The 23672-nt window shown below is 36.1% G+C and overlaps 1 protein-coding gene across 3 annotated transcripts in view; it reads left to right on the forward strand.

The window, feature by feature from the left end:
* Positions 1 to 19059, forward strand: part of ATL2 (atlastin GTPase 2) — an 83219-nt gene extending 64160 nt beyond the window's left edge. Inside the window, exons 3-14 of one of the 3 annotated variants that reach the window (XM_033124712.1) lie at positions 2852 to 2986; positions 3481 to 3585; positions 6620 to 6670; positions 6975 to 7031; positions 8440 to 8532; positions 10602 to 10740; positions 11539 to 11666; positions 12784 to 12840; positions 13772 to 13843; positions 14500 to 14931; positions 16443 to 16457; positions 16555 to 18250. In XM_033124712.1, coding sequence (XP_032980603.1) covers positions 2852 to 2986; positions 3481 to 3585; positions 6620 to 6670; positions 6975 to 7031; positions 8440 to 8532; positions 10602 to 10740; positions 11539 to 11666; positions 12784 to 12840; positions 13772 to 13843; positions 14500 to 14931; positions 16443 to 16457; positions 16555 to 16662 — 1392 coding nt within the window. In that variant the 3' untranslated portion in view covers positions 16663 to 18250. Of the gene's footprint in view, positions 1 to 2851; positions 2987 to 3480; positions 3586 to 6619; positions 6671 to 6974; positions 7032 to 8439; positions 8533 to 10601; positions 10741 to 11538; positions 11667 to 12783; positions 12841 to 13771; positions 13844 to 14499; positions 14932 to 16442; positions 16458 to 16554 lie in introns of all 3 variants that reach the window. The other 2 variants (XM_033124710.1, XM_033124711.1) reach the window with 2 other exon arrangements.
* Positions 19060 to 23672: the final 4613 nt, after the last annotated feature.

Raw genomic sequence — 23672 nt, forward strand, 5'->3', positions numbered from 1 at the left:
GAAATTTAGGGCCGGCCCGGTGGCTCAGGCGGTTGGAGTTCCATGCTTCTAACTCCGAAAGCTGCCAGTTCGATTCCCACATGAACCAGTGGGCTCTCAACCACAAGGTTGCCAGTTCAATTCCTCGAGTCCCGCAAGGGATGGTGGGCAGCACCCCCTGCAACTAAGATTGAACACACGGCACCTTGAGCTGAGCTGCCGCTGAGCTCCCGGATGGCTCAGTTGGTTGGAGCGCGTTCTCTCAACCACAAGGTTGCCAGTTTGACTCCCACAAGGGATGATGGTGGGCTGCGCCCCCTGAAACGAACAATGGGCAACTGGACCTGGAGCTGAGCTGCGCCCTCCACAACTAAGACTGAAAGGACAACAACTTGACTTGGAAAAAAGTCCTGGAAGTACACACTTGTTTCCCAATAAAGTCCTGTTAAAAAAAAAAGTGGCAATCAAAAAAAAAAAAAAGCTAATAATGAAATTTAAAGGTATTAATTTAATGAATAAATATTGTGACTGCCTACTACAAGCCAGGCACTAGTCTGTTTTCTGAGTAAAAAATAAAACAATTCTTCATGGAACTGAAGAGATAGAGAAACAACATAAGTAAAATGTAGACTAAAAACAGATTAACAGGGTAGGTTTTAAAAAATTATTTGTGTAGGTTGGACCCTTTACAAATAATTAGTTCATTAAATACAACTCTGACATTGTTGGGGAATGAATTGTCACATGCGAGAGCAAGGCACTTTCGTGGAGCAATTTGGTAAACAAAGATGGAGTTTGCAGCTGGTGCGCTGAAGACTCACACAACTGCAGTACAAAGCTATATAGAGATAGCCACCTGCGGGGTCAGTGATATGCTTTAAGAGTTCAGAAAAGTTGGAGTTTCTTGACTGCTGGCTCAGTCTGTGCAGAGAACAGGTGGAACGAAGGTATAGATACTGATATGCTGAACAACATATGTATAGAGCAGTAGTGACTTTTGGGTATGGAGAAACAGGAAGTTGTGTGGTGGTGACGGGGGAGACTGACAGAGAATATCAGGAGCAGAGACAGGAAAAGTAAATTAAAGGTCGATTATATGCAGCGGCTCTTCAGATGGTCCTACAGGTTATAGGGAGCCACGGGTGACTTTTTGGCATGACAGTGGCATGATTCCATTTCTGGTTGAGAAAATTAAGTGACTATGGGAAGGGAGGTTTAGAGGGATCTATGTGGCGCATCCGAAATACAGTTCAGAGGCAGGACCACCATTGGGCTTATCTAGGTACCACTGATTTTCTAGACCCTGTGAAGGGTGCCTACTGACGCACAAGTGCATAGTATGTAGTGTGACTGGAGTTGTGCCATGTGTCAGCCTGTGACCAATAGAGAGATGAGGGCCTCCGTAGAAGCGCTTCCAAGAGAATGTTGTAATTGATAGGACTGGTAACCTCCTGGGGATGGGAGTTCTGTGGAACAATAATTATAATAGATGGTTTGAAGTGTAAAGCTGATCTTCACATTAGGTGATGGTCTGGGCCACACCTTTCCCTCCCTTATACCTTCTTTTCATAAATTGTTTCATCTCTCACTGCGCCTACCCTAACATCTTTCCTCCACCCCTGATTTGAGCTTTGTTACCTGTTTTGGACTATACATCCAAGCTTATTAGAAGTCTTTCTGAAACATAGGAATTTTTCCTATGAAATACTTTGAGTAAAGGGCATGTGGGCTTTAAGCGTACTGAAGTATAGGGATCTTGATGTTTGTCAGTTGCTCATTTATTTTATCCCAGATTTAATTTTCTAGATATATTACCTTATGGTATATGTACTTTTATGTTATTTAATAACATTTAATTGTAGCAATTTAGCCTTGTGGTTTTAGTTAAAACATTTAATTATGGAAAATTTTAAACATACCTCAAAATAGCATAGTATAATGAACCGCAGTGTACCTGTCAACATCTTGTTTCATCTGTTTTCCTCATTGCTCTTTTATTCTCCCTCATCCCCCACACTGGAGTTTATTTTTTTAATTAAAGTTTATTGGGGTGACAGTGGTTAGTAAAATTACATAGATTTCAGGTGTACAATTCTGTAATACATCATCTATATATCACATTGTGTGCTCACTACCCAGAGTCAGTTCTCCTTCCATCACCATATATTTGGAGTATTTTTAAGCAAATGCCAGGCATATCTTTTCACCATAAATACTTGCGTATTTAACAGATAAGGACTCATTATTATTTTTAACACAACCGCAATACCGTTATCACACCAACGATCAACTTGATCCTGATTTAACAGCATCTCATATACCCACTCTGGGTTCAGATTTCCCTTTTGGTTTTGCAAAATACTTTTTTTACAGTTGGATGGTTTGAATCAGATTCCCGACAAGTCTTGTGGTTATTTTAAAGTCGATATTTTTTTAAAAAATTAAGACAGTGGGAACACATTTTAGTATAAGATATTCTAAAAGAGCAGTGCTGTTTTTGACAGCCATTCTGTTTGGAACTTAGTTTTGCTTATCTGTATAAGAGATGTCAAAATAGATGGTATCTATTTTTTATGATTTTAAAACAGGAAATTTTTCCAAAATGGGGAAAAGTGGAAGCATATCTAGAAGTACACAGAGTGAAAATATGAGCAGAATAGAGAAGGTTCAGGTCCGTAGCAGAGAGTACATCTAAGACAAACCACCTCTGATGGGATTTAGAACTGTTTGTGTAATTGTGTAATGTTAGTGTATTTTATCTCTCTCCACTTAACCTTCCTCATCTGTAAAATGAAGAGTGGGTGATTTCTTACATTGTTTGTTGTTTTTAATTATTTGTGTTTTATTTTACTTTCATGCTTGACTTTAACAGGATTCTCAAGGTTGGATTGGTGGAAACAATGAACCATTGACTGGCTTTACATGGCGAGGCGGTTGTGAAAGAGAAACCACAGGCATACAAGTCTGGAATGAAGTGTTTGTGATCGACAGACCTAATGGAACAAAAGTAAAATTCTCTTTGTACTTTTTTTACTGTGTTTTTCTCCCGTATTTGTTCTTGAGCTATTTTCTGATGTTAAAGATCAAAACAACATAGAACTATTAATGTCTGATAACTTTAACATACCATGTTTCCTTGAAAATAAGACCCAGCCAGACCATCAGCTCTAATGCGTCTTTTGGAGCAAAAATTAATATAAGACCTGGTATTATATTATATTATATTATGTTATATTATATTATACCTGGTATTATATTAAAATAATACTGGATCTTATATTAATTTTTGCTCCAAAAGATGCATTAGAGCTGATGGTTCGGCTAGGTCTTATTTTTGAGGAAACACGGTATATAGATTATTATGTCAAAATGTTTGAGATATTGCACTTAGAGTACTTTTCATGACTTAATTACTAATTTTGACATTTATCATTTTACATTTGATGTTTTTAGTCACTATTGGAGAATATTTTACTAAGTATTTTAAACTTTTATTCCTAGGTGGCTGTGCTGCTAATGGATACCCAGGGTGCCTTTGATAGCCAGTCAACTATCAAAGACTGTGCAACAGTGTTTGCTCTCAGCACTATGACCAGCTCCGTCCAGGTGAGATAACGAGATGACTGGCATGATCAGTTCAGATAAACCTAATACCTCCGTTCTTTCTCAAAATGGCTTTTGATTGAAGGAAGAAAAGGATAAAATTAGAGCTATTTACATTTCTTATTGGTCATTTATATTTCATGCTTGTTGTTCTGGCTCACAATGTGAAATTTTGTACTTTGAATGCTTACCAAGGAAGCAATAAACCAATAGCCAGTTCCTTTGGTTTTTCATCATAGCATCTAATGCTTTTTTTAAAAAAGGAAAAGGTATTATTGCATGTTATCCTCAATTGAATTTAGTCATGTGGTTGCCAGATACAGTAAGGGGTAGAATATATCTTTGTTTTTGGCTAAACCAACCAACCAACCAACCAACAAAACAAACAAAAAAATCCAAGTAATTAGTTTTCTACTTGATGTGTATGACAATGAGTACTTGATTATTTGAATTAATGGAGGTAGAGTTAAATATTAATTTATAAGAATTAATTATAGTAAGAATTAAGAATCAATTCATATTTAACTTTGGAAACCTAAGTGATGTTTTTATAATAAACTAAGGACTTATAACACCTGTTTCATTTAGAAAAGGGTAAAATCCTTTCTGTTTTCCACTTGTTTTATACCTTATCTAATTGTGTCTGGTGTTCAATGAAGTTCTACTCTTTTCAGGGTAGGCCATTTCTTTTCTGTATAATGTTGATAATCTGACTGAATTAAAACACATTTCATTTTTTAAATTTCTTTACTTTCTTTTTTCTGAGATTATCTGTGGTTAATACTTCTGGATGAAAAATGAATTATTGAAGTATGATGGTTAGGCCCAGCTGGTGATGATGTATCCAGAAGTATATTTGCAAATGTAAAAAAAAGTATGTGCTCTTCCTGACATTAAGAAATGTTTCTTCTTGGTGGTGGATTATAAGTGATACTGTCACAGTGTTTTGGAAGTTTTGTAATGCTTTCCAGTAATTTCTGGAACATATGACCAGTCTCTGTTAAGTTCCCATTCCCATCCTTGCTCAATTTGAGATATCTAGCTATCAGAGTGGAAAGAAGTTTGGGATATTAGGAGATAAAAGGAGAGTACTTTCAGCCTGGCTTCTGTTTATTGTAGAGCTGGGATATCTGTCACTGTCAATTAAATGATGTGATTGGGGACTCTCAAAGTCTCGTTTTTCCATTTTGTTCTACCTCTTTTTCTCTGATCTTACAAGGTGGCAGAACTGCCGTTCTCTTAAGGCAAGCAGAAGCCATGTCTTTGTGTTTATATCATCGCATTATAGCCCTTCAGATCAGCTAGCTCTGTGGCTTGCCTTAAATTATAATGTGGGAGTGCTCTGTCCTAAAACTTGTACCTTGGTGTTCTTTTGTTTATTCAAGTTTGTGATAGTAGGAGGCCTGGTTTTGGATAGTAGGAGAAGTAGGTTTGGACAACCACTTAAGGCCACTCAGCTATTTTCTTATCTATAAAATGAGGGGTTTATCTATTTTGCCTTTCTCACTTGTGGTTGTGGTGTGCAGTCAGATATGAGCTCTAAATGAGATAATTGCTTAAAAAAGTACTTGGTAAACTATAAATAATAAAAAATTTAAATGTATGTATATCGGTGTATATATATTTAATTTATTGCTTTCTTCCTGATCTTTGAGGCTAGATTTCTTACACCTTCCTTATATAAGCTATCTGGCTGATAGATCAATGACAAATTGATCCTTGTCATTTATTTTTTTCAACAAATAATTATTGACCATCTATTAGTACAACACAGTATGCTAAATACTACTAATGGTCTAAATAAACAAATCGTCTTCTCTCATTGCTGTTTGCAACCTGGCCTTGACAATGAAAGGATCTGGACCTCTTCTAAAAACTAGGGCCCATGTGGGTAAAAATAGATTAGTTGTGCTTTCAGGTTTTAAGTTTAAATCTAGAGTTCTATCACTTCAGTCATTAATTACTTTTTAAGTACCCTTTTTAGAGTTAGTCAGCTGAGAATATCATTTTAATTTTGTTGACCTATATTGGCTGTTTATATTCTTGACCTAGTGATTCAGCTAGATTAACACTTATTTGCTATTAGAACAAATTGTTCTATCTTTGGAATAACCCTATTTTCTTAGACGTAAGTTATTTCTTAGTAGAGGTGACATCTGTGGACACCCACTTTTGAAGGCCCAGGTCACCTTTTGAAGACCTGAATCAAGAACTGGACCCAGTGAATCTTTCCTCCAATTTTCCTTTCTTGAGAGTACTTAGTCTTTACATTATCAGCTCTGGTGTTTGTGCCTTGGAAAGCTTCATTAAAAATTCTGGAAAGGGCAAGAGTGCCACCTACCGTTATTTTTTTTCAATTACCACAGGCCATTAAAATTTCCATGTTAAATTATTTAGACTGATGAGTTTACTTAACTGAAAAGAGAACCATATTAGAATTGATGGTAGTCGAGCCCCTCACTGAATAACTATATAGAGCGTGCCAAAAAAATGTACACACATTTTAAGAAAGGAAAAAACTGTTAAAATTGTAATACTCGATATATACAGGTAACAAAAGATGAATACAAGTCATGTGTATACATTTTTTTGGCGCCCCCAGTATATACTGTGATTGTATCAGGAAGGAATTTATCTTCTAAAGCTATGCTCCTCACATTCATTGACTTAGAAAAATAATTGTGGAAACTTCACTTTTTAAAAAAAGTGACCATTTCATTAACATTAAAGTAACTTTGAGAAGGAGAAAAGCAAATTACATAATACACTTTTTTTCTTAACGTCTGCCACTCCATATGTTTGTATTCATGATTTTTACAGTTTACCACCACTGCTTCCCTCTTAATATTTTATCCTGGCTGTTAAGGAAAAAAAAAGTATCCTTTTCTTGTACCATTGTTTAAGATAGTGGCTAAGTGATTCATTTCTGCTGAGGTATAAAATGGCCAGTATTTCCACAAGTAAAGTTATACATAGCTGGGTATTGAAAATAAAATGCTAATAAAAATTTTTGTTTTTTGACGTTTTGTTTTAACAGGTATATAATTTGTCTCAGAATATTCAAGAAGATGATCTTCAACACTTGCAGGTACGAACGTCTCAAAGAATGTATATCAAAGTATTGAAAATTTAATTCCTACTTTATTTTGACTTTATATCTAGAAGCCTATACTAAGATTGAATATTGTATGATTTCAAACTGATATGACTTAACTTTTTATTAAACTTATTATTAATTAAATTTTAATATATACCCAGTCAGTTAGAAAAATTAATGCTTGCCTTTCAAATGATTTTGAAGGCTCTGACATCTAGTAGTCTGATATGGAACAGTTTTACAGATGTCTTTCAATCTCTCTGGGGCCATTATTTTAAATAACTTGATTTAATAGTTATTTACAGAGTACGGCAGACTTGCAATGGAAGAAATCTACCAGAAACCATTTCAGGTAAATAAATATTTTATCATTTTTTTAAAAGTTACCTGTGCAAAGTTATCACACCACCTCATCTTGTAGCTGAAGACACGAGGATATTATAGTAAACTCATTTTTAGCAACAGATTCAGTGAAATTAGCTGAATGCTAATTTAGTTGATACTAATTTATGGTAATGTCATCACCAACTTATCAGTAGTAGGCTCACAGGATAGGAGATAGAACAAATGAATATGTATTGATGCTTAATACTTAGATTAAGAGGTTAATAATGTTTCTCTTAATTAGATGTTATTTAATTCCAAAACAAGACAGTCACTTAAATTTCTTTTAACATGATAAACTACTTCAAAATTAGCTTTTTTATGGTATATTACAAGTTGAGGTTAGTCCTGTTATTCTTTACTTTGGTTTCATATAGAAAGTTCCAGAATTTATTATATCTCTCCTCCTTCTCCAACCCCTCTATCCCCATGGTTTTTATTCCTTTTAAATGCTAGGTATAGAATATAAAGTCAGAAATTAACCTGGGTGGAGTTACTTTAGAAGCTTTGCTTGCTTCTTGGAGTCCTTTCATGACAGATTAAAAGAACAAAGCTAATTTATCAGTTGACATTAGTGCTATTTGGTCAGTTGTGTTACAGTAGGTGAGAAAGACTCCACCCTGTTTGCTAGTCAGTGTGAAGTCCTTCCTGTGTGATAGCATTGCTGGTGATTTTTAGTATGAATGGGTTTGCATTGATTCTGCCTCAGTCTTATCGGGCTCAAAGGATCACTTTTATGAAATATTTGGGCAGGTTATGGCTTCATTTTTGTGTATAAGGGTGAAATATATTCTACTTGGCCTATTTTAGTTTTTCTGAACTGGGGTAATTCTGTCCCTAAGAGGACTTTTGCCAATGTCTGGAGACAGTTTTGTCTGTCACAGTTTTGGGGGTGGGGAGAGGTTAATGCTGCTGGCATCTAATGTGCCAGTAGGGCTGTTCAGCATCCAACAGTGCACAGGGCAGCCATGCACAAGTACCATAATGTCAGCAGGGCTGCGGTTGAGACACCTAAGGATATAGGAACAAAAAATTCTGTGAAAATTAGGTTAGTTGGTCTTCTAGTTATACAATTTTGACTTAAAATTGTGATGTGTATGCCCTGATATGCCTTTTGTTTATTAAAAAAAAAGTTCTGTATTCTTGTGATGACGCTTTATACATAGTGAGGTTTGCAAATGGAGGCAATTGCTTGGTATAGGGGTTGGGGGTGTTGTTGGTTTAGGTAGGCCCTTGATATAGCTATGAACAATATTAACCATTTTTTACTATATCTTTTGATAAAGATTGTTTAGGGGAGTTAGAGAGGCTTTAATTGTTCAAGTAGTGATTTTTTTGTAAAATTTTATAAGAAATGATTTTTTTTCTGTGTATAGACATTAATGTTTTTGATTCGAGATTGGAGTTATCCTTATGAACATGCATATGGTTTGGAAGGTGGAAAACAATTCCTTGAAAAGAGATTGCAGGTAAGCCCCCATTTCTTAGAGAAGAGAGCATAAGCATCAAGCCAGGTAAAGGAGTGGGCTGCCTTCCCTGCTACGTAGACTACCATTCTCTGTCATTGGAATAAATTGAGTATCCCAAGTAGCCCAGATGACTCCATACATAATTGATGAAAAGTAAATTGGTAGCACTCCTGCCAAAGAGGACAAAGCCCTTAAATAGAAATGAAGGGACAAATATTTCTCTCCAGAGTCAACTGCCCCCCTCAGTAAATCAATATTCAAAGGATAAAAGTTTGAAGGAGACTGACCTTTTGGACCTACATAGATGGTGTGCATGTCTCTTTCTGGCCCAGCTGAGCTTCTGAGCGTTTGGGAGAGCCAGGATAATAAATACGGTGTGCATGCTTTGGATGATGTGAGACCCTCTCTCCACGGAATACTCTCTCAGAATGACAGCATTAGAGCTAGGAAAGGGATCTTAAACATCATCTAGTTCAGTCTTAGGTACATACAGTGACACTGGAACCAAGAAAAATGACTTGCATTTTGGTCACTTAACTAATTATTGATAACTGGGACTAGAACCCAAATATCTAGACTCCAGTCTCATGCAATATGCCACACCAGACATTCCTGGGAAATAATCTCACCAACATGATCCTACATTACTAAAGGCACCCTCCCATAGAAGTACTTGGGGAACACTCAGGTCAGATACCAGGCATCCAACTCACATGCACAAAAGAAACATAAAGGTCCCTTTACGCATAAGTAAGAGGGCTCTGTCTTTTGGTTAAGAAAATTTTGTTTGCCTGTGCAATGATGCATTTAGTTTTTCAACCATGTTCAAAGAGTTGGGGTACAATATAATTTTACTATTCCTAAAATAAGATTAAAACCAATTCCTCATTCTTGGATTATTTGAAAGGCATTTCTCGACCCTGCTGTCAGAGATAATTTCAGTCATCAAGAGTTTTCTCTGGTTTCTTTAGAAGAAATTAGCATAAAGCACATCAGTCATAGACTAAACTCGGAATTATGTACTGCAAAGACAAGAAGGTTTTTTAATGTCTTATTGAAGTGATACAGAAAAGTGCTCAAATCATAAGTGTGCAGCTTGATGAATTTGTACAAACAGTCGTGAGGCACCCAGAAGCACCACCCTCCATCCACTGACCCTTCCCACCCCATAAACCCTCTGCTGTTATCCTGACCTCTGACAGACTTTGTTTGTTTTTGTATTTTTTATGAAAGAAATTACAGTACGTACTTGTTTGTGTCTAGCTTCTTTTGCCCAATATTATGTTTCTGAGATTAATCCATATTGTTGCATGTAGCTTTTTTTTATTCTTATTGCTATGCAGTATTCCATTGTGTGAGTAGACAATTTTTCCTTTCTACTCTTGATGGAGATTTAGGTAGTTTCCAGGTTTTGTTGATTATGAATGGTGTATGTTTTGCATGTGTGTTTTTAGAATATTTTTTGCGAAGAGTCTTTGAGAGAGTATATTGGGATAAGTAGTTATTAAAAATCTAAATTTAGGGTTTTCTTCCAAAAATACATAGCAATCCCTCTTCCCAAAACACTGATAACTACATAATTTAATCACAAATAATCATTTGGAGTGAGTGCTAAAATCCTAATAAATTCTAAGGTTCTTTGAACTGCACTGGAGTGTTTCACTTTGTTATTTTGCTCAGGCGCTGACCTTTTTATTTGTAGGCAAATTAATACTTTGTTTTTCTCTTCATCATTATAAGTACTTTAAAGGCAAATTCTTAATTTATTATCTGGTTTATAAATAACAATCACAACTTGTTATTTTGGTGTTAGTTATTGAGATTATTAATTATTATTTTTTCATATCCTTGGCAGCTAACATGGTAATGGACATCTTTTCTGGGTTAAGACAAAGTGGGGTCTTACCAAAATGGTCAGAAATGGGTCTTGAGTAAAAATTTATATTGTCAAAAAACACCTATCTGGAATAGCATTTGAGTGAAGTGTGTATGCATATGAGTGTGTGTATGTTTTTTTAAAATTTTTTTTCTCCTGTTTGCACCTTCACTCTGTCTCCTTCTGCCCTCAGGTAAAACAAAATCAACACGAAGAACTGCAGAATGTAAGGAAGCACATTCACAATTGTTTCTCAAATCTTGGTTGCTTCCTTTTACCACATCCTGGTCTTAAAGTTGCAACTAATCCTAGTTTTGATGGGAGATTGAAAGGTGGGAATTCCCATTCTTGCTAAAATCAGAACTTATTTTTTAGGGGCTGAAAGTTTTTAAAAAAAATACATGATTCCTTACATTTTCTGTCTTGTACTGGAGACATTTAGATGCATTGTTAATGCTGTGATTGTAAAGCTCTCTGGTCTTTCTCGTTTTTCATTGTTTTTTTTTCCCCAAACAGCTAGCATATTGATTAATGTCTTCTAATGTGGTCTGCTGCTCAGCACCAATGTCTTAAAAATTCTGAACATTTCAATGTTTCATCTGATTACTTTCTGCTGAAAAGCTTTACCAATTATTTTATTGATGTAATCAGATTTAAGCCTCTGTTTCAGGGGTGATAGTATAATGTTTTGTGTATGTTTTCGGATTATTTAGAGCATGGTGGTAAAAGGCTTGGGGTTTGATGAAATTTACAGTATGGCTGAAAAAACAAAATCTAGTATTAAAATTTAATACAATTTCATGAATTATTTGCCATCTGAAAAGGGTGGGTTAGTTAATACTTAACGTGGGATTTGTTTGGGTAGTCCACAATTTGTTTTATTTATTATTTGAGTGAAGAGGATTCTTGGGGGATAAGGAGAAATGGGGTAGTAGAGTGGAGGGGGGATGTATGTTTTTCTAGGAGATAATCACGTGTTTGGATACATTTTTAAAATGAATCTACTTTAGTAATAGATGTTGTGAACTCTTATTTCATGAAACAGAATTTTATGAACTCTTACCAATGGGGACTTCTTTTCCTTTTTTTTTTTTTTTGACTAATATGTTGACTAATTTCGTGTCCACTAGATATTGATGAAGACTTTAAACGAGAGCTTCGAAATCTGGTTCCATTGTTGCTTGCCCCTGAAAATTTGGTAGAAAAAGAGATAAGTGGATCTAAAGTCACTTGTAGAGATCTTGTAGAATACTTTAAGGTAGGAAATCTCTTATATTAAATGACTGTCTAAGTTAGAAATATAGGTGACTTAAAACTCATGTATATGTGCAAGAAGTTTCTTATCTAAAGCAAAAGAGTAAAATTTATGATTTATTTTTCTGCCTCAAATAGGGTGTATCGATATTTAAGGGTATTTAAGATTAGCAGACAACTTGTATCTTCTAGACAGTGATTTTATTTGTTTACAGAATTATCCTACTTGTTCTCCAGCTCTCATATGGAAAGAAAAACCATTTACCGTATTATTGTAATACAGCTCTATCATTTGTGAACGATAATAGGTATTGGGATCATAATTCTGCATGTTTGATTCTTACAAAAGCCTTCTCTCAGAGTTCTGAGGACTTGATAAGAGCAGCTAAAAGTATCAAAACTGGTTTCTGAGCTCAAGTAAATTATTCATACATGTTTTTTCCTCTGCTCTTCTCTAGTCTTAATAGTTTGATTGCCAGAGCAAGACCCTTATGGAAGATTATATTTATTCATTGTAGTTATAGATAGGTAGAAGGGAAAATACAGTTAACCAGGAATGTGTTTTTGGTCATTTTAAGGACACTTGGTTATTTTCATACTATCTTTGTTTAGTTATGAATTAATTTAGAGTCAGGAGAAAGTTCGGCTGAAAAGTTCCTATATGGACTTACTAAAAACTCCCACCTTGCCATCTTACTCTTAAATCACAATTATGTAATTTTTTTCTTGAACTGAAATATAATTTAAACTGGTCAAAGTAAAATACTGAATTAAAATGTTTTGTAACATTTAGTTGAAACCTTGGCAGTAGGGGAGAAGTATGGATTTCTTTTCATAAAGTAGATGACATTTTATATATGACTTCTAAATATGAGGTACAACTTTTATGCAAGTTGGGATTATATTTAGAATTGTTTCTGTAGGGCACTATTTGGTAACACACATTTAATAATAATTGAGTTTAGGGTTAATTTTGTTGGCATGAAAGTAGATGATTTTTAAAGCCTAGACTTTCCTTCTAATAGTGTGAATCATTTTTATATTTGATGATTGTTTTTTCTTTGGGGATGTAGAGCCAAATTGCATAACCTGTCAATCTAATGAGTCTTCTGTATTTTTAGGCTTACATTAAAATTTATCAAGGAGAGGAACTTCCACATCCAAAGTCCATGCTTCAGGTAGTGTGTGCATTGTACATATATTTATTTATGAAGGAGAAAAATCTTTGCTTTAGAGATAAATGCTGGAAATGGGGTGCTTCTTTGCATGTGAATACATTTTAGATATTTAAGGCAAAGCATATCATGGGTCTGAACTTTTTATATGATTTGTTTTGTAACTATAGATTACAGACCTTGCAAACATATAGACCACCAGAAGAAATAAGAATCCTCAGTACCTTCTCTTCAGTTGTTCGAAAAGTGTAGGAAAACTTCTTTGCAGAAGATAGCTTAATATGGGCCTCTCTGAACCAAGCTTCTTCTGTTCTCTGAGTCTTTAACAGTGTATATTATTTGAAATAAGGCTGATTTTACCTTGGTATTAATGATTTAGAGCTGCTCCTAATGAATATGGGTTCTTTCTTTTTAAAAAATATGTTTTTTTGGGACAGTGTTATTTTAGCCTAGTTCATGTTTTAAGAGATTTGTCACATTGGGCAATTTCTCAGGTTTATAGTGGATTAAGCAGTATTTTCACATAAATCTCACCCAGTAAGCTGTTTTGTGGTTTTAAAAATGTCTCTTGTGTAATACTTATTATGAGAAAGAGAATCATATGGATAATTCTTGATTCTTTACATCTGGAGATGTTTTAGGATGGTATCTATTTAATTCTCTGTAATTTCCTGAGCATATGTGGTATTTTCTGCAAACCCATTTTAACAAACCTAAGCAAAGCAAAATTAGGCAGGCAGTCCTATTAGAAGCAATTTTTATATCCTTTGTACTGGTATTCCCTCCCATTGGAAAGGAGAGCTGGAAATTGGTAATATATTCTCTGGTTCATTTTCGGACTTGTTCATTGTACATTAACTTATTGTTTTAATCAGAATTTATAGAGTCATCAGGTATTGTTTTGCATAAAATTGGTACATATTTTATTTTTTAGGCAACAGCTGAAGCTAATAATCTTGCTGCAGTAGCAGGAGCAAGAGAGATTTATTGCAAAAGTATGGAACAGGTTTGTAAATAAAGCTTAAATTTGACACTAGAGTAAGATAGAAGATTTTTATATTTAAAATAAGTGAACTAATTTGTGCTCCTTATGTACTGTTATGTTACATCATTCCCTGATTTCTGTTTATCATATCTGCTGGCAATAAAGTAAGAAAATAATTCACATAGAGTGCAGGATATGAGTGGTATGTTATTATACAAGCCATACTGAAATATTTTCTGACACATGATTGAGCTGTTATTAGTAGCTTCTGATGTAAATAACATTAGGTCAATGCCAGTAGCAATTTCTATGCTGAGTTTGCTAACTTGAACATCAAAGTACCTTTTTTATGTTATCTTTTACTCACTCTCTAGCCAGCAGTCTTTTGTACTCTTACGATGTATTGATGGGTCAAGTGAAGTCAGGTACAGATTGCAGTGTAATTTTTTTGTCTTTACTTGTATTAGTCATATTTGGAAATTTATTTTGCCTGAGTCAGTTAAACATACAAGAAATAAATAGGTTATAATTATGTGTGAGGTATTATGAACAAGTTTAAAACTGAACCATTAGTGGTTTGACTTTTTTAGACTGAAAACTATGAGAAGAGAAGGGAGCTTTTGAGTGACAGTTATTTCTAGCATGTAATCTGTCCTACTGTAATCGTGTCTGTACAGGTATGTGGTGGGGACAAGCCTTACATTGCGCCTTCGGATCTGGAGCGAAAACACCTGGATCTCAAGGAAGTGGCGATTAAACAGTTTCGTTCAGTAAAAAAAATGGGTGGAGATGAATTCTGCCGTCGTTATCAGGACCAGCTGGAGGCTGAAATCGAAGAAACCTATGCAAATTTTATAAAGCACAATGATGGCAAAAATATCTTCTATGCTGCTCGTACCCCTGCCACGCTGTTTGCAGTCATGTTTGCTATGTATATAATCTCAGGACTGACTGGCTTCATCGGCCTGAACTCTATAGCCGTCTTGTGTAACCTTGTCATGGGGTTGGCACTGACTTCTCTTTGTACTTGGGCATATGTTAAATACTCTGGGGAGTTCAGAGAAATTGGAACAATGATTGATCAGATTGCTGAAACACTATGGGAACAGGTTGGTATCTATCTTTTGGTTTTTCAGTGACTAATTTCATCCCTGAGGTCCCCTCTCTGCACACAGTATTTGCACACCTACTTTTCCTTTATATGAGGAATGTCAAAAGGATGTTTTCTGTTTTGTTTGGATGTATAATCTGGATATAAAGTATGAACAGGAGAGTGTTTTTTCTTTAAAATCGTAATTATAGAGTGCTTTGATTGGCTTAAATCTGTAATATCCTTTAGATAGATTCTTAATCATAGGTCTGACCATACCAGACAATGGGCAGGGCAAGTCTCTAAGGATTATTTTTCTTTAAGAGAAGAAAAGATCGGTGAAAGTTACAAAGGTAAGGAAAAGAAGATCAGAAGTGCGGTGCTTTAGAAAAGCAAAAGAAGTTTCTTACTAATATTGGCAAGAAGCGATGCATGCTTATATATTAGGTGGTATTCGGGTGATCGTTGTCTTCTGTGAAGATAGTAGTGATTTACTGTTGTACGAACTACAAGGAACAATCCTAGAAGGATTGCTTACAGCAAAAAAATTTGGTTTGACCTCTGTACTATGGAAATGCTAATGAACAAAGCAAAGTGCTACAAACAGAACTAACTTCTCTTAATCATGCTCTTTTACTTCAACCAGAATTCACATCATAATCTTTTACCTCAAACCAGAAATCAAAAGTCGGGCCTGATAAGTAATCTACTAAGGAAAGCCATGTTGTATATTGGCCAACTGTGTGTGTTGGAATTAATTGCCTGTGTTCAGAAAATTCCATTTAAGGAGTTGTCATTAAATGATCATCGTGAAATACTTGAACATCATGTCAAGGACCAGAATGAAAGCTACAGTTTATTACTGATGGACAGCATTATAGGCATTTTCAGATACCATTCTGGGCCCATGAAGTTTTGGGCTTATTTGACCATGTAGAATATGCAAGTTCATGTTGGTTTGGGTTTTAAATTCAAAGACTGATGAAGTTAGCCATTTTTTAAAGAAAGTTAATTGGATGTTGACTTTTCTTATAATAATGTCATTGTTATTTTACAAAGTGACGCACACTATATTAATTTGGATTTTGTACATATTCTTTAGAGAAATGCTTATTTGTCCAGATCTGATTTGGAAGCTTGTGTTTGGATATTTGTTAAATTTTTATCTCAAAATTCATACTCTTCATATTCCTTTGATATCTTCTAATAGAAGGTGGATTAAAAGCTATCACAACCTCACTTTAAAAAAATATTATCCACTTTAAAATTTTGGACTATTACTGATTTTCTGCAACATGAATTTCAATAATTTTGTGATGTCTTCTTCTGAAAATCAGTCATCTCCTGTGCAGCATTGATTCTAGGATTTTAGAGGTTCCATTATTACAAAACCATTAAGTGGAAGACACTAAGTGTGTCAAGTTATTTTCAGTATAGTTGAGGTAAGATGGTCACTAGTCAGAGAAGATCTGTGCTGTGTCAACAAACCTTGTCTAAATTTTTTTGCATTTCTCTTTTCTTTTGCTTCAGAGGAGTCCCAGGAAGGTGAGAAACCTACAAAGTCTCAAATTCTTGTAGTCTTAAACTCTTTTAACTTCAAGCACTCTGAGTCATTCTCCTAACAAATCACTCCATGTTTTAGGTGTTTTCCAAACTGTTTGAAGTTACTAGACGTCGAATGGTTCATCGTGCTCTTTCATCAGCACAGCGACAGAGACTGTCATCCAACAATAACAAGAAGAAAAATTAGACAGTATTTTAAACTTTTTCTCTATCTGAAGTGTTCACACTTATACATGTAGGACAATAAGCAGGACCGTCTGGGCCGGTCTGCATAAATGCTGTATACATACCAGATTTGATGCTGCATATAGGGTATGGAATTGCACATCCATCTCATAGGAATTGTAAATGGTTTGAATAAGAGGAAAGTGATTTTTGTTGCATTTAAAATGTCTTAACTGCATTATTTGTAGCATCATAACATTTTTTGGGAGAAGCGTCTTTTTATTTCCCACATTCCTGGTTATTTTCTTCATTGCTTTGAATTGAATTTTTATATCTATTTTTATATGTAACTCTTTTTTTACCTCATGTTTTTATTTGTTTTGCACATTTCTCATACCACAGGTATTGAAGCCCCTGGGTGATAATTTGATGGAGGAAAACATAAGGCAGTCTGTAACAAACTCTATCAAAGCAGGCCTGACTGACCAGGTGTCTCATCATGCCCGATTAAAGACAGACTGACAGTTCATCTCCTCATGGACTCCACTCTCCCTTTTTTTCATGCTTGCTGTACAATGAGAACTCAAATAAAAATAAACCAAAGTTTACAATCAACTGTAGAAGTAGTTTAGTATAACTGGCTTCACAGATGGCTGCCACAGAGTGTGAAAATTGTTTGTTGGTTTTAAGATTTCTGTTCACGGCTCCTAAGGCATGAAGATTGGCTAAGGAGCATTAGTTTATCATGCACATTTGTGCCATGTTTAATTCTTTTTTTTTTTCCTTTTTAATCTAATGTTAGTGAAATTTGTCTTATGTAAAAGGATATTTCAGGGATATATTTTAAGAAATCTATTTAGAATCGCTAACACAGTGTCCCATTGAAATTTTAATTTTTGGAGAAGGTATGAATCACTGTATCAAGAATCAGATTGGAATGACAATGAAGCCTTTATTGAGCCACTACATTTAAAGTATATATTGCTTTACTGCCTTCAATACCAGTATTACATAAATGCATGTGTCAGAAACTTCACAGAAATCACAGGACAACTCTTGTAGCTAAGAAAGTGATTCTGAGGTGTACATTTGTCTTGCCTTTTCAAATTTATAAACCTGCCCTAAAAGGAGATGCATATCTGGGAAACTGAACTGTCATTATGCAGTTTAGCCTTCGTGTACATAAAATATGCCATTAATTTTATTGGGGGAGAAATTCCATCCAAAATTGTTGCCTACAGCTATGAGTTAAGAGTGTCTGTACATTGTGTAGTTTTTATTTTCTAAAATCACAGATAGGGCATGTATATGAATTATAAATATATAAATAACAATTTTGTATTAAAAGTTTTGTAGTTTATGGCAAAATCTGGTTCTGTGGTAGGCTAATAAGTACAGTCCCTGTGAAGGAATGTTTGTGGCTCATGTCAGTGTGTGAATGCATAGACAATTTGAAGTTTTTGATATATTTGTGATATTTATCTTGAACACTGCAATCTCACCCCCCAAGGGAATCCAATGGGAATGTTTATCGTGACTTTGTCCTCTGTTGCATTTTAAAGTTTTTATTTCCTGTAATTTATTTTCAGTACATAATTAAAAATTTGTTGTATATATACAATGAAACTTGTGATTCTTTTTTAAGGAATTCTTCAAGTATGTATTTCATTACATAAATCATATTTGTTTATACTGAAAAGAGCATGAGCAGGAAACATCCAAGTAAGAGCTCTAAGGTATTGTACCTCATAGCTAAGCTTGTAAAAAGTTATTTTTCTTTGTCTGTCTTTGTTAGGGAAAACTTGTGATTAGCCTAGGTATAGCTGGGGATTTATTAATTTCTTTCTTTTTATGTGTGTGGTATATGTAAGGCTAACATTTTTGCAATACTTTTGTAGCTTTCTTTTTGAACACCTATTAAAGCACCTGGTTTGGTTTTTAAGTGAAGAAAATTCAGATGTTGAGTTGCATGCCTGAAAGCTCTAAATTTACTTTGGTTGATATACCTCTTTTCCCCCTTTCAACTCCTGTTTTTATATGGATTGTATTTGTTTCCATCTGTATTAAATTGCTACCGACTCATCTGTTCTTAAACTTAAAAAATCCACCTGAAAAGTGTGTCTTTTTATTTCTTCTACCACCCTGTTTATGAATGCTGTGGACTGTTTTTATGAATGAAAAAATAAAAAGTTTGTTGTATAATAGCAATTTTTCTGAAATTAAAAACATAGCTTACTTTTTTTTTTTTTAACTAAAGAGTTGTGAAATCTAGACCGTTGGATTTCTTAGTATTTCTTGTTGGAAAGAGTGAGTTTTCTCCAGAGAAGATGTACTTCTATAAAGGATTCCAAGAAAGCACTTAGGTTTCAGCTGGAAGATTCTGTACATTGTTAAGCAAGAAGCAATAAAAGGGGATTAAAGACAAACTCAAAACTGTTGACTGAATAACTTTGGTGTTAGTATATTTTTTGTGGTACAATATTTTAGTCATTTGTGTTACAAGGTAGGTTTTTAAAAAGAAATACTCAATGGCAAACGATTTATTTTCCTAATTAAATAATTTACTTTTGTGGAAGGGACAACCATTTGTGACCCTGCTGTTGAGCATTCCTTATGTATTTCTCATGAAGACAGCTAGTCATCCTTGCTTCAGTGAACATACTCTTATTTATTTGTAGAACAGAATAGCAGTATTTCACTTTGTTTTGAAAGGTTTTTATTAAAACACAGCTAACATACAATGTTATATTAGTTTCAGGTGTACATCAGTTATTCAGCAGTACACACCTAGCACTATACAGAGTTATTACCACATTATTTATTGTATTCCCTGTGCTAAAGAAGTGATCACCATGGTAAGTCCAGCAAGCATCTGACACTGCACCTTGCTATCATAATATTGATCTTCCTCCCTTTTTACATTTTTCAATTAGAGTTGACATTCAATATTATTTTATATTAGTTTCAAGTGTATGTCATAATGGTTAGACATTTATATAATTTAGGAAGTGATCCCCCTGACTAGTACTCACCTGGCACTATACATAGTTACCATGTTATTGATTATATTCCCTATACTTTATATACCCATGACTATTTTGTAGCTACCAATTTGTATTTCTTAATCCCTTCCCCTTTTTCGCCATCCCCCAAACCTTCCTATCACCCCATAGATCTAGTACCCGTCCGACACCACACATAGTTATTACAATATTATTGACTATATTCCTTATGCTATATCCTACATCCCCATGACTGTGTAGCAATCAATTTGTACTTAATCCCTATCGATGAGTTGATTTCTGTTTCATGTTTATTGTGTTTTTTAGATTCCACTTATAAGTGAAATATGACATTCGTCTTTCGCTGTCTGACTCACTACACTCAGCATAGTACCTTCTAGGTCCATCCATGTTGTCACAGATGGAAAAAAATTCATTTTTTATGGCTGAGTAATATTCCATTGTATACCGTGTTTCGCTGAAAATAAGACATAGCCGGGCAATCAATTCTAGTGTGTCTTTTGGAGCAAAAATTAATATAAGACCGAGACTTTTAAGATGCACTTTCGATCTGAAGTGCGTCTCTTGTAGGCAACATATGTGTGGGCCTTGTTTTCTTATCCATTGAGCCCTCGTATCTTAATTGGAGCATTTAATCCCTTCACATTGAAAGTAATTTTTCACAGATATGTAGTTATTGCCATTTTATTCATATTTTTGATTTTTTCTTCATCTTAAGTCCCTCAGATTCCTTGTAATATTGGTTTGGTGGTGGTGAACTCCTTCAGCTTTTTCCGGGAAGCTCATTCTGTGTTTCGATTCTAAATGATAGTTTCGATAGATAGGTCCTTACTTTTCATGACTTTGAATATTTCTTGCCAATTCCTTCTGGCCTACAAAGTTTCTGTTGAGAAATCAGCTGACAGCCTTGTAGGTAACTAACTGCTTTTCTCTTGCTGCTTTTAAGATTCTCTCTTTGTCTTTAACCTTTGGCACTTTAATTACAATGTATCGGTGTTTGCCTCTTTGGATTCATCTTGTTTGGGATTCTGTGCTTCCTGGGCTTGTGTATCTATTTCCTTTGTCAGGTTAGGGAAGTTTAACGTCATTGTTTCTTCAAATAGGTTTCCAATTCCTTGCTCTCTCTCTCCTCCTTCTGGTACCCCTATGATCTGAATGTTGGTACACTTGATGTTGTCCCAGAAGCCCCTTAAACTCTCCTCAATTGGATTCTGAGATTCTTTTCGGATCCTTTTTTCTTTTTGCTCTTCTGATTGGGTGTTTTCTGCTACCTTATCTTCTACATTGCTAATTTCAATCCTCTGCTTCATCTAATCTGTTGATTCCCTATAATGTATTCTTCATTTCCATTATGGTATACTTTATTTCTGACTGGTTCTTAACTATGTTTTTTATCTCTATTTTTGTTTTCTATATCTTGGTGAAGTTCTCCCTGAGATCATTGAGCATCCTTATAACCAGTGGTTTGGAACTCTGCGTCTGGTACTTTGCTTGTCTCCCTTTTGTTTAGTTCTTTTTCTGGAGCTTTGTTCTTTTATTTGGGACATGTTTCTTTGTCTCCCCATTTTGGCTGCTTCCCTGAGTTTGTTTCTATATAACAAACTCAGGGAGGGTTGCTAGGTCTCCTGGTCTTAATAGAGTGGCCTTATGTAGTAGGTGTGCTGTGGGGCTTATTGGCGCAGTCTTTCTGATCATCTGAGCCTCGCACTCCAGATGTGTCCCTTGTGTGGGTTGCGTGTAACTTCTTGTAGCTGAGCCTTGATTGCTATTTGCACATCAATGGGAGAGATTGATCCTTGGGCTCATTGGTTATGAGGACTGGCTGTGACTGAGGTGGAGGAGTTGTGCAGGGGCTGAGCCTAAAGAGCAGGATCTGCTTCAGCAGGGCTCTGGTGCCTGCCCAATCTGGCCCTTGGGTGTGTTCTTCGAGGCGGCTCGGTGATGCTCTGGCTCGTTTCTAAGCTAGCCACTGGGGGCTCCAGCCCGAGGACCACCTTGGAGGGGATCCGCTGCAGATCAAGTTCAGCTGCAGCCCGTGCCCCACCCAGGGCTACCTGGCAGGAGCCACAAAAAAATCTGCAGATTGCTGCTGCCTGTGCCATGCTTGTAAGTGTTTCAAGAGGCCAAGCTGTGAACCAAGGCTGGTTGTGGCTAGTACCAAGCTTAGGGCTGCTCAGCCAGAGGTACAGGACATGCTCAAGCCAGGTGCTGCTTGTCTGGGTTCCGAGAACCTTTGAGAGGCCCTAGGTAATTCTGCAGCATGAGCTAAGGCAGGTGGTTTGTATAAAAAAGCCATGTGAAGCAGCTTCGGTGTGCCTGAAAAGTGGGCAGGTCAGGGGCTCACCAGGGTGTGGTGAATGAACTGCTGAGACTCGGATATGGCGGCTGCCTGCATATGCATGAGAGGGAGGGCTCAAACAATGGCCTCTGCCAGTTCATCCGTCCAGCAGAAAGCTGCCTGTCCAGCCGCTGTCCCAAGCCAGACAACTCAGATCCCCACTGTTTGTTCCTGCCACTTTTCCAGCTGCTGCCCCAGTGCTGGAGCTCAGAGCCAGTGATTCTGCCAATGAATAAGTTCTTGTGCGGTCCTTTTAGGAGGAGCAGCTGGGACTTCTCTGTGTCACTCAGTCACAATCTGCTGCTTTTCACAACCAGAAATTATGGAGACCTCTCCCTGGCACTGGAACACTGGGCTGGGGTGAGGCTGGGACCTCTCGCTCGTCTGGGGGGGACCTCCACAGCTGAGATACCCCTCCTGATTTTTATTGGTCAAACGTGGGTGTGGGACCAGCCCATTCCGGTCTCTGCCCATCCTACCCATTTTGAGGTGGCTTCTTTTGCAAGTCCTTAGTTGTAGGGCTTCGGTTCAGCAAGATTTTAGGTGATTCTCAATGATGCCGTTTTTATAGTTGTAATTTTGATATGGCCGTGACAGAAGGTAAGCACACCATTTACCTACTGCGCCATTTTGACTGGAACTCTCCTGTTATTTATAAATAAGTTTTGTAAATCCTTATACTGTCTGGAAGATCCTAAGGCAATGGCTGAGCTTGGTCTGGTGCCCGCAGATCCTTGCCCCAGAGCACATGGGGTGATAGCCTAACCACCCCCACATTGGAGCGGAAGTGTCCCCTTGACTGTCCGCAGTACATGCCCAGACTGTCGCTAGGGTTCACGGAGCCCGCGTCCCATAGCACTTAACAATCCTAAATGCCTCCACAAAACCCGGGATATGGACGCTCAGCAGTATTTCACTTTCAAGGGTTATATTTTTAGAGAACTTTGAGCTGGGCTAGCTTTAGTTATTTTACGTCTAGGGACTTCACCTTTGCTGTAGGTGTGAGTGCTTTAGTATTAGTTACATTGTTTCATTATTATGGGATTTTAAAATTTTGTCTTGGTTAAGGACCTATTAAAAATATACCATAAAATTTCAGAAAATGCTATGATGTTGCGGTTAGTGATCCCCTATACACATATGCAAAATGGCCTTTCAGAAGGTCTTTTTAAGCAGTTGCATAGTCTTTTAACTAGGGAATTGGGCCTTTTAGACTAGCTGCTTTGCTTGTACTATGTTTCCCCAAAAATAAGACCCAGTCAGACCATCAGCTCTAATGTGTCTTTTGGAGCAAAAATTAATATGACTCAGTCTTATTTCAATATAATATAAGACCTAGTCTTATAGTATAATATAATATAATTAATATAATATAATATAATATACCGAGTCTTATGTTAATTTTTTGCTCCAAAAGACGCATTAGAGCTGATGGTCTGTCTAGGTCTTATTTTCGGGGAAACACGGTATGCTAGCACAGGTTGCTTGCATCTGTTGCACATACTTTTAGGTTTCAGCAGTTTTTCATTCATGGCCTGAATTCCAATACTTTGACCAGAATTGATTCTGTGCACCTAAGTTTTTCTCCCTGTTTTGTCATAGTTGTGAGTGATAATTAAAATCAGCTTGGAGAGCTGGCAGCTGTGCTTCTGGTAGCCATCTTCTCACTTG

The sequence above is a fragment of the Rhinolophus ferrumequinum genome, chromosome 13 (genome assembly GCF_004115265.2).
Source record: "Rhinolophus ferrumequinum isolate MPI-CBG mRhiFer1 chromosome 13, mRhiFer1_v1.p, whole genome shotgun sequence".
Lineage (NCBI taxonomy): Eukaryota > Metazoa > Chordata > Mammalia > Chiroptera > Rhinolophidae > Rhinolophus > Rhinolophus ferrumequinum.